At 25.4% G+C, this 12,452-nt stretch overlaps 1 protein-coding gene across 1 annotated transcript in view; it reads left to right on the forward strand.

The window, feature by feature from the left end:
• LOC136982294 (dedicator of cytokinesis protein 1-like) overlaps positions 1–12,452 on the forward strand; it is a 55,124-nt gene that overhangs the window by 5,247 nt on the left and 37,425 nt on the right. The window contains exons 5-12 of the mRNA XM_067278774.1: positions 482–580; positions 871–943; positions 1,227–1,330; positions 1,795–2,008; positions 2,467–2,564; positions 6,514–6,603; positions 8,464–8,564; positions 11,154–11,288. Of these exons, the coding sequence (XP_067134875.1) occupies positions 482–580; positions 871–943; positions 1,227–1,330; positions 1,795–2,008; positions 2,467–2,564; positions 6,514–6,603; positions 8,464–8,564; positions 11,154–11,288 (914 nt within the window). The remainder of the gene's footprint in view (positions 1–481; positions 581–870; positions 944–1,226; positions 1,331–1,794; positions 2,009–2,466; positions 2,565–6,513; positions 6,604–8,463; positions 8,565–11,153; positions 11,289–12,452) is intronic.

The following is a 12,452-nucleotide window of genomic DNA, read 5'->3' on the forward strand; positions in this document are numbered from 1 at the left end:
ATCCTATACATTGTAACAACTAAATCTAACTAGATTTCAGATTTGTTTTAAGGTATTGTATGAAGAGAGAATTCTGTTAAAGCTATTTCTAACTTTTAAGACACAAAACTTAATAATTTGTGCATAGAAACTAGTATTGAATAAATTGATATAGCTTTTTTTTAGTGTAAAAGTTTTATTTTAAAGTCTTGTTGTAAATATGAATTTATCTTTGAACTAAAGTATATAGTTTTAATTAATAAATTACTGAATAACATAGTTATATCTGAAATCATTTGTATGACAATTTTCTTGTATAAATCTTTCTGCTACTTATTAATTATATTACAATTGTCTTTAATTTATTTTAAAATCTTTTTACAATGAATTTTATATTAATCTTATTAATTTATAGTAGTAGTAATTTTAAAAAATCATTTAATATAAAACTTTATATAGATGCAAATAATTTATTAAATGTTTTTAATTAATTTTTTTTAAGCTTGTTTTAAGCATTGGAGCTGGTTCAGATTCAATGAATGAATATCGAAGTGTTATTTATTACCATGAGGATAAACCAAAATGGATGGAAACTTTTAAAGTGAGAATTTATAGTTTTAAAAATATCTTGTAACTTTTTAATATTCAAAACAAAAAGCAAGTTTGATTATTGATTGCTAAAAGTTTAATTATTTGACAAACAAAATTAATATTGTTAATTACAATTTAATTTTATTATTTTTATGCTTTATTTATCGAATTTCTTATAACACAAAAACTTGCTTTTAAATATTTATTTAAAATCTATAGTACTATCAAGTCACAAAACTAGAAATATTACTATTACCGGCATTACTAAAACTTACATTAAGCGAAACTTCTTAATTTTAGGTTGCAATTCCTATTGATGAATTTTATAATGCTCATTTAAGATTTACATTTAAACATCGTTCTTCTAATGAAGGTAAATTTTAATGCAAGGATAATGCATGGATTTTTATAAAATTTAATTTGTGTTATAACCTGTTTATTTTTGTAATTATGTATTTACTTTTTTGTTTCTGTTAATTTTTAGCTTTAATGAAATGAAGTAAATAATTCCTTAGAATAAAAAATTTGAGATGCTTATTATCTTATTTTGTTAAATTTAAAAGTAAAAACTATATTATTAATTAAAGTTTAAAATTATTAATAAGAAATTAATTTTGAAAAGAAATAATGTATATATTTATATTTATAAAATGTAGCAAAAGATAAAACTGAAAAACCTTTTGCCATATCATTTGTTAAATTGATGCAAGAAAATGGAACTACTTTAAAAGATGAAATACATGAACTTCTTGTATATAAAGTAAGTATTTGATATTTTGTTTTTATTTTGCTCCACTTCAATTCTATTACAATACAACAAAGTCGTGCAATGTCCTAGTACTAATAGTATGCATTTCTTATTTATATCAAAAATTAGATTGTCATCTGATAAATTTTTATTTATTTTTAGTAATATTTTTGAGCTTTTTAAATAGCACATTTCCAATTGAATTTTCATTTGTCATAAATTCTAAAATTATGTTTTTCATGTTATCTGTAGAATAGTATGTTTATAGTCTAGATGAAGATGAGTTATTTAAAAGTAGTAAATAAATATAGTAATATTAAGGATAAAACTTCTTAAATAAATTGTTTTTGTTAAACAGAACAGATAGTTTTCAAACACTGAAAAAATGAATTATTTATTTTCAATTTATATATTACATAAATTATTTATATTTCTTTTTAAGTTATATATAATTATGAAAGTATTTGTTTGTACAGATAGACCATAAAAAATTTGATGAAAATGATGCACATTATTTATCATTGCCTACAACAAAAATGGAATTAGAATTGTTTCAACAGTTACATGGAAACTCTAATAATAATCCTTCAAGGTTATCTGTATTATCATATCCATCAGGGTTAATTTTGAATTTAAAGGATTCTTTTAGCATTTCAACTCTTGTGTGTTCTACGAAATTAACACAAAATGGTATGTAATATCTATAGATTGCTTTAACTATACTATTATTAAATAGTAACAGTTTTTATTTGAAAATATGAAGTATGATTTAAGAATGTAAAACTTAAGTCTCACTGCAAAATTGTTTCCTTTAACTAATGTTGATTTTTTAATGTTAATTTAGTTTTATTTGTCTTTATATTTTTAAATACTTTACCAGTATAAAATATTTCTGAATGGATTTTAAAAATTTATATGAAATTATAAACAAGATAATATTTATTACTTTAATATTATAAACTTTTTATAGATGAATATAAAAATCATCTATAAAAAGTTCATGTCAAACTGACCTAATATTACTGCATTGAAAGAATTTTAAAAATTTATGATTATAAATGAAAATGTTTATAATTAATATTGATTGGTTGATTTATATTAAGTCTTTAGTATCATACATGATTAATTACAGATATGTTTATTTTCAGTTGATCTTCTGGGTCTGTTAAAATGGAAATCAAATCCAGATAATTTAAAAAGTAATCTTAATGCTTTGATGAAAGTAGATGGAGAAGAAGTTGTAAAGGTACTATTTTAATTATTTGAAATTTATTAGTTGAATATTAATTTTATTTTATAATACACATTAAATGTGACATTAAAAAAACTACTTTAGGTTTGTAAAATTTACATTTTAATTAAATAATTTTATATAAGTAATATATTTTGGAACATTAGTTACTAATTTACAAATACTTATTAAATGTTTGTGCACTATAATATAAAATTAATTTTTAATAAAAGTTGAAATGTTATGTCAGCCACCTAATAGTGCTGTTTAGCCAAACTTATCACAATGACTTCTGTATATTGTAGCACTCTCCTTATTCTTATAATATACAGAAGTCATGATAAGTTTGGAAAAACAGCACAATTAGGTGGCTGAAATAACATTTTAGTACAAGTCCAAACAAGAAATTAAATGAAGGATTTAATAAATATCTTTAACAAAGTTTTGAATATGCTTAGTTTTTCATAATAACAATTTCAAATTCTTGGTGTATTATATAGCAGATATCTTAGCAATTGAGTTAAAAATTTGTTATGTTGTTTATAATTGTATTTTTATACATGAATTAAATGTTACTTCAAGTAGAAAAATTGCTCATTATAACATATTTACTTCAAATAATGTAAATATCTTGCATGTAAACTAATTATTACTAATAAAATGAAACAAATTTTCTTTAAAAAAATTATTTTTTTAAACAAAATCTTAGAAACTAAATTAATTTTTCTTTACATTTTTGAGTTGTATATACATCTAAAAATACTTCTAAAAGTATTATAAGAATTATCTTGAAGAAATACAAGAGTTTTCTTTCATTATTGACCAAGCTAATTGTTGTCAATTTGTTTAATTTGTGTAATTTTTGCCTTAAAGTCATTACACTAAATTAATTTGGTTGAACATTAGAACATGTTTGAGCAGTATCAGTGAAAGAAGTTTGAGACACAAAGTAAAGATCAAAGCCTTTTTCTGTGATGATGCTTATTTTTCCAATTTATTATAACGACTGCTTCCTCCAGAATTTCCATGTAGTTGTAGTCTGTGTAATGTGCACTTTATTTACATGTTGAGTCTTATTGTCAAATCTGCTTCCACTATTCTTATGCCACAACTTTCAAAAGTTTCCTTTATTTGGATGTTTTTTGCTGAGCTGTACTTTTTCAATCTAGTTTCATCAGTTTTTTTTTATGGGATTTAAAGTATTTTTTAGTCATCAATAATTTCATAAGAGAATAGTTTTCATAACTCATGTGACAGTCATGTAGTAGCATGCAGATTTTTTTCAGTGTCCCAGAAAATAAGTATGAAAAATCTGGTGTAGATTAAGCAAAGGGTTTAAAAGTTAATAAGGGGGTATGCAGGTTTTTGTGGTAGTCTATATTTTCCTCAGAGTCCCAGAGAATAAGTATGAAAACTTTTGGTGCAGATCATGCAAATGATTTAGGAGTTAATAAGAGGGGATGAAATCAGGAGAGATGGGTGTCCAGGTTTATGTAATAGTCTATACTTTCCTTGGTGTCTCCGAGAATAAATAATACTTTTCCTTGGATTTTTTTAAAATATAAAATTTTTGACTTTTTTTTTCCAGTAACTTATCACACGAGGAACAGTTATTGGTATAGGTTTTATTAATGGAGGAAATGCATTTAGGATCTTAATGATCCCTCTTCAGTCCTTATTCTTTACAAAAGAAATAATAGATATAAATTACATCACACATAATAATACATATAATATTTTATATTAATACTTTTCCTTGTTATGTATAGGTACTGTACATAAGAACCAAAAAAGTAAAATGGGACATTATTTTATAAATATTCTATTTTTAAATCATTAGGTTTGTGTTAATTAATAGATTAAAATACAGTGGGTGATCGGTTAACGAACAGTTCAGACTACAAACAAATCAGATAACAAACACTTTTGCGAAAGATTTTTATGTTTGGACAGCAAACACCTCACAGAACAAACACAAGAGGAAACAACGTAAAATAATGAATACCGATTGGTCTTCTCTTGTCTTCAGGCAACAATTCAAAACTTTTTGGAACACAGATGACATCAATGCTCAACCTGGTATATAAGATTGGATAGTGTTCCTCCAAACTTTGAAACTCTTCCTTGTAATTCCAAACTTTTATTTTTCTGACAGAAACAATTTTTTATATTATTTGCGAGACTGTCAGGTTAAGTTTTGCGTCAGTTTTTATTTTCGAAAGTTGAGAGTATAATAGCAAAAGTATAGAGTATGCAGATGTCTGATGTTGCTGGGCAGTATGGCTTGAACAGGTCTACAGTAGGCTGCAGTTCAATCTTATCTAAGAAAGACACAGTATAATCAAGAAGACTCAAGCAGCTAAAGGAGTAACAAAAATCACATCTGAGAAATAAAGAACATTGAAGAGCTCATAATGGAACCTGAAATGGATCTGACAACAGAAGAATGCCAAGAACTCTTGAATGAAGAACACTAAGAAACTCGGTGAGATATGTTTTCTTCTGAAAAAGAGGATGTTGATATCTGCTCTTAAATATCTTTTGAAGTGGGAGGATGTCAGAACAACGGTCTTAGAATGGCATCCAAACCAGATTGAGGTTAATAGGCTTGGGGATTTCTACAATTACAATGCTATTACAGTAGAGCATTGATTATCCGACTTAATTGGGGACTGGGGTTGGTCGGATAACTGAAAAGTCGGATAACCGAAAAGTATGAAAAAATACATTACAGGTATTAGTATAGTGTATTAGGCCTGGTTTAAATACTAGCCTCCCTTTCATGGTCAAGCCATGCTGCCAGCTAAAACATGCAAAAATTTAACAAAAATAATATTAAAGTAGCCAAGACATAACCAAATATTGTAGCGCCGCATCATTAGCGGACATTTGAATTTGCCGACTAGAACGTGGTCGGTTAATTGGGGGTCGGATAATCGATGCTCTACTGTAATTACTTCTGAGAAATCCTGAAGAAGAGAGAAAAGCAATCTACATTAGACAGATTCTTTAACCCCCACAAACAGAAAAAACATGACTAATAAAAATGCAAGACTGTGTGTGTGTATATACACACAGTCTTGCAAATTAATCAAATTTCCATAAAACCCTATGTTAAATTGATAATCGGTTAACGAACAATTCAGATAGTGAACAAAGTCTTGGAATGGATTATGTTTGTTAATCGATCACCCACTGTAATATTGCAAAATGCCATGTCATATGGTACACAATTGACCAATGAAAAGTTAAAATTTAAAAACTGAACTATAATTTTATAAATACTCAATATTTTTAAATAAAACCTTCTAAAGGACTACAAAAGATGTGGTCAGCTCTCAAAAGATCTATTAAGCATATGCAGACTTCTAGATTTTCCTGTAGCTTGGTGTCACAAAAATCTCTCTCGTAAATCTGGTGGAAAAAATTCAGAATTTGAGATTGCATAATTCCAGAACAATCCTACAAATTTATTCAAAATTTTAAGTCTTTTGTGTTACTCGTTGAAGAGATTATATATTTTAAATTTCATCCAAATTGGTTTGTTGGTCTTAGAGATATTAATGGTCAAATTTGGCACTTTAACATTACATGTGTGGGTGAGCTCTGCTACAGAGTGCGATATCACTATAAACACAGCACAAACATAAATTTGAATATTTTTACTGTTTTTTGAAACCATTATCATACAAATTTGCATTAAAAAGTTTTGATGATTTTGATCTTTTTTATAAAATTTGTATACATAGTTTTCAATAGTATTCATTGTTAAGAAAAGTATTATTTAAGGTAAATTAGTTTGTCTTAAAATATAATATCTTTATTATACTTTATGTTAATATTATTCTGTGTTTTCTGGAAACTGTAAAATTATTTTAAATAAAGTCATAAATTTTGATGGAAATATTTAATATTTTTTTATAAATGTTTAATATGTTCTAATTCAATGCTTTTAATTTTTCAGTTTTTACAAGATACATTAGATGCACTATTTAGTATTTTGATGCAAAACTCTGATTCTGATTTATATGATAATCTAGTATTTGAAGCATTGGTATGTATCCATTTTAATTAGTAATTTTTTAATATTTTGAAATATTTATATTAAAAATGTCTAAAAATTACTGCTAATAAATATGAAATAAATTTTTGATTTATATATCTTTGTCTATAAAAATCAATAAAAACAAGTTTTTCCATAAATTTTGAGACAAAAGAAGAGATTCAGTTCAGTTCAGTTTTAAATTATTTTTTTAATCATTTTGTATAGGATGAATACATTTTACATACCAAATATTTTATAAATTCCAAATTGACTACAAAAATTTGTAAAATATTTTAAGATTTTTAAATACATTAAAAACAAAATTTTTACTTTCAAAAGTCTTACATTTCAATGTTTTCCACAGTTAACAGTTTTTTAAAATTTAATTTTTTAAAAATATTTTTTAAATTTCATTTTGTTTTTAGAATTCATATTTGCTAATGATTAATAAATATGTAAAATTTTTTAATAAAAAGAAAAAACGTATCAAACTTTAGATAAGCAGACAAATTTTATTTGTTTTAGATAAGAAACTATAGTCAGAGCATTTGGGATATTGATGAAAAATGAAAGAAATTTCCAATTGAAACTAAATGCAGTTTTCAGTTTTGGTTATTTTTTGCTATACATGTGGTTTATACTTTATTGCTTATTATTATTATTATTTGCTTATTAACATATGTAGCATTCAATTATTTCAAAATATAAATGAATATTATTATTATGTTGGGTTAAGTGAGATATACTCTGTTAACACCGGTGGCTGTGTACTATGCCTGACCAAAGTCAAGGCATAGTAACCAAAACAGAAATTAAAGAAGTGTATCAGTGTGTGTCTGTATTCAGGAATTTTCTCACAATATGACATGTATTCAATATAGTTATTATTATTATTATTTTTTTTTATTTTTTTTTTTTTTTTTTTTTTTTTTTTTTAAGAATTTCTGTAATTTTCAAAAATAAGCACAGTACAATCCAAAAAGAGGTGATAATCAAATGATAATGCCAGATTAACTTTCAGACTAGAATGTGGTTAATCAATTTAATAGATACTATGTAATTATGAAGTATTATGTATTGTAATACAAAAAGAAATTTTACCAGTTTTTAAAGTTACCAGACAATATTCAAACCTTAACCTTTCAGCAGTGGGATAGTCAGGTATGGTGCTATCCCAAAGTGGTAGAGAATATACCTGGGAAATTTTTAAAGTATTTTTTCACATGTTTTTTTCTCATTACTGTTTCAGAAAAAGATTTTGTAAACAGTTATGTCTAGTAAAGAAAAGTTTTTTTTTATTGTTACATAATTCATTTTTTATGTGAATTTTTTTTTTGTGGTAGTTTTTGGCAATACTCCCAAAAGAATTTACCGGATATATACGTCCCTCACCACTGCCACATGATCACCCTCAACATATATATATGTCTCTCACTGCTGAGTGGTTAATGAAGAAATCTAAAACTCTTTTAATTGAAATACTGTCAGTTGTCGTCATTCCATCTTGAGCAGTTTAAGACTTGATGAAGTTTGAATTTGATGTGAATGTTAATATGAAGTCATTGTTTACTTTTATTGAAGATTATTGCACAATGCTTTTGATCATTTATAAACATTTCAAGAAAATATATTACTTTATTTTTATCAAATTAAGATTAAATTTTTTAGAATTTTTTCAAAATATTATAACACATTGTAAATGTTACATTCGTATATTCTGAAATTCACACAACTAAAAACTGAATATTGCTTACCCTTGAATTTTACAAATTTTTAAGAATTGAACATATTAAATAATAATAGATAAATTATATAAATTATTAATTTTATTTATTGATTTAATTGAAAATTTTTACATATTTATTTCAGATTTTTATAATTGGTCTAATATCAGATAGAAAATATCATCATTTTCGTCCAGTACTGGATTTGTATATTAAAGAAACATTCAGTGCTACTCTGGCCTATAAGTAAGAATAAATATATAATAATTCAAAATAAACATTTATTGTAAAAATGTTTATTTTGAATTAAATAAAATGATGAGAGTAATAAGTTTCCTGAAAAATTTAGTGTAAAATTTGTTTTGGGAAAAATTATAAGAATTATCTTGAAATACAAGACTAATTGTTGTCAATTTATTTTCTAGAATAGGTCAGACATTTTTAATTTTTAATTTTGAATTTGTCTTTATTAAATTCTAAATCAAAAAAGATTCAGTTCAGATTTATTTCTGTTTTTGTATTTTTAAATAGAACAATCTACACTATTTATTATTTTTTAAGCAATTCTAAAAGCCACAAAACTACCAGAAATGTAAGATATTTTTTTAGTAAATATAGTTCTTCTTTTACAATATGTATCTATAATGTGTGAATTTGTTCAGGGATAGTAGACAAATAAAGGAAAAATCACCAAAGTGCAAAATTGTGTTAGCTCTTATGTGATTTTTTACAAAATGATAATTTTTTTTTCAGGTGAATGCTGAAAACACCACTTAGTTTAATGTAATTATCTATGGAAGAAACATTTATTAATAGAAATATTTATTACAGTATCCAAAAAATGAGTAATCATCCTAGTTATAGGAATTCAAATTGAAAAGAACCTTGAATAAACTTTCATTTTTTTTTTGTGAAGAAGAAAAACTATTATGAATAATGTTCCTATTAATAAAAGAAGAAAGCAAACTTATGATCCTCTGCATTTGTAGGAGATTCTATGAAAATAAATGTTTCACAGATTTTGAGTAATTTGCTATGGCTATGTTTTTCTTTTAAGTCTCATTGTTTTTATTACACAAAATTTTACAATAGTGATTTTTAGGAACATACTCATTATGGTTTATAAAAGAAATGTCTGTACATTCAAATTTCATGTATCTGAGAAAAAGTTAACTTTTAATTAGCTTATAAAAATAAAATTGTAAAAGATTTGAAACTGATTTTTATTGGAAACTTTTTACTTATTATATTAATTTTTTTAATGTTATATATTTAAAATTAATAATAACAGTAGTAATAGTATAGTTTTTGTTTAAAAAGTGTTCTTAAATCAATATTTGAAATTTTTTATGGAATTTGTGAATTAATAATTAATTAATAATAATATTGTTAAGAATGCTAATATGAATGTATATATCAGGTCAGTCCATAAGTCCACGCGCATTTTTATGACCTTTAGAAAAATCTTGTTTGCTGTTAAAAATGTCAGTCTAATGTGATAATTTTTACACCGAAGTGTTAAATTGGATCTGGTTCATATAATACTGTTCAGAATTGTGAACATTTCAGTTGTTTATTTTCGTTAAAATGGAAGTAACTGACGAATATAAAAGACACGTTTTATACTTTTTATTTTAAGTGGTGAGAATGCTACAAATGCAGCCAAAAAAATAAATACTGTACATAATCAAATCGTAATTAGTGCAAGGACTGCGCGGAAGTGGTTTGAAAGATTTAGAAACAACAATTTTAATGTGGAGGATAAGGTTCGTACTGGAAGACCCGTCGACTTCGATGACGATGCTCTCTCCGCACTAGTCGAAGTAGAACCATGTTTAACAGTTCATGAAATTGCAGAACGTTTAAATTCATCCCACGGAACCGTTCATAAACACCTACGACAAATCGGAAAAGTTCCAAAGCTAGGAAAATGGATACCGCACGAACTGTCAATAGCTAACCGACAACAACGTGTAAACGTTTGCACTCCTCTCTTATCCCGTATTGCTTTAGAACCTTTTCTTGGTAAGCCGGTTACCGGAGACGAAAAATGGATCCTCTATAATAATGTGACGAGAAAAAGACAACGGATGGAAGGCGACGAGCAGCCAAAACCGACTGCAAAAGGTGGTTGCATCCAAAAAATATTCTTTTGTCTGTTTGGTGGGATATGTCGGGTGTAATTCACTTTGAGCTGTTAGAACCTAATCAAACAATTACAGCTCAAATGTATTGTGAGCAATTAGGGCATTTAAATGAAAAATTGAAAAAAAAATCGACCGTCGTTAGTGAACAGAAAGTGGGTTCTCTCGCAGCGTAACGATGCCAGACCACACGCTACAAAAATAACTGCACAGAAACTCGAAAGCTACAACTGGGAAATTTTACCTCATCCACCGTATTCGCCAGATATTGCTCCCAGCAATTATCATTTTTTTTCGCAGTTTGCAGAATTTTTTAAAAGGGAAAACTTTTGAGGACGAGAACAATGTAAAAAAGGCTATTTCTGAATATTTTGATTCAAAACCGAAATTATTTTACGAAGACGGGACTAAAAAGCTACCATCGAGATGGCAAGAAATTGTACAAAATAATGGTGAATGCATTATAGATTGAAATAAAATTTAATTAAAAATTTTTGCTGCTTTTTTTGTTGATAAAAATACGCTTGAACTTATGGACTGACCTGATATATGACTATACAAAAATAAACTAAAAAGAAGGTATAAAATTTTTTTTTTTTAATTATTTAAGAATAAAAAGTAAATTAGTTGTAATTTAATATTTTATATGTATTTTTTCTTTTTTTATTAAATATTATTATTTTCTAAACAGCAAATTAATGGTGGTGTTAAAATATTATGTTGATAATGCCAACCAAAAAGAAGTTCAAGATGCATTATTGAAAGCAATGAAATCAATTGAATATATTTTCAAATTCATTGTTAGATCCAGGATATTATTTGCAGCGTAAGTAATAAATGTAATAATTTATATACATTATTTAGGTTTATCAAAAAGTTCTGAGATAAAAAATTTTTTAAGTAAAATGTTGCTTTTTGTAGAGTAAAGAAGGAAAAGTATTCTGTAAATTAAAAAAAAAAATTAATACATTTTTAGAATTTTTTTTATTGCTAATTGTTTATCAACATGATTGAAATATTCTGAGAAGTATATGATTCTATTAAAAAGAAAGTCATCAGTTTATGAAATATTGTTGTTTCACATTTTACCCTGTTATCAGTTGATCAATTTTATTTTTAATTTCATTATATTTTTACATATTAAAAACAGAAAAGATTATTTTAATTATCTTTCTTAGTTCAGAAACAAATTCTAAATAGCAATTCCTGAGAAATTTTCTCATTAATAATGTATAAATTCAGATTTTATTTTGATAATTAGGAAGATTTTTGATATTAGTTAAATTAAATGATTTGAAATATATGTTACATATGTCGAAAGTTTGATTAGTATATGTGATAAAAAGACTGCAATTTAGTCTTTTTTAAATGTTAAAATTTGGTTTAGAAGCTAATTATATTTTCTATTTAGATTCTTATATTTTTATTTTTTATTTTTTTTTTTTTTTTTTTCATCCTCAGTTTACACTAAGATGTAAAATAATATAAGAATTATGACATCAGAAAATTAATAAATAAAAAATTAATCTTTTGTCTCCTCTTCCATCTAGTTTTACAAAAGTAAAAAATTCTGGAGCAGTACATTTTCGTTATGTATTTTATGCAGTTGAAGATGATATTTAAACATTTTTTGTGTGTATAAATCAGAAAATTTGTTTTTTCCTTTATATGAAAGGTTTAAAGTTTTATTATTTTTTGTTTAGCTAGATGTTTTTTATATTGTGTCTGATTGTATTTATTCAAACATATATCTTGTATATACAGTTAAACCTGTTTTTATGCGGGGGATAGGGACCGCATTAAAAAAGACGCATTAAAAAAAATCGCACGAAACTTCACGAATGGCTGTAAAAAATAGTTTTCGCAACACAATTAAAAAAATAGATTTTTTTTATGCGGTCAACAGGGACCGCATAAAAAAAAGTCTCACATAGAAAATAACTCAAAACCGTACGAAATAGAATTTATTGACAACAGATGTCAGCACTTG

This window comes from Centruroides vittatus, unplaced genomic scaffold, assembly GCF_030686945.1.
Source record: "Centruroides vittatus isolate TY-2023 unplaced genomic scaffold, ASM3068694v2 contig_1168, whole genome shotgun sequence".
In the NCBI taxonomy this organism is placed as follows: Eukaryota; Metazoa; Arthropoda; class Arachnida; order Scorpiones; family Buthidae; genus Centruroides; species Centruroides vittatus.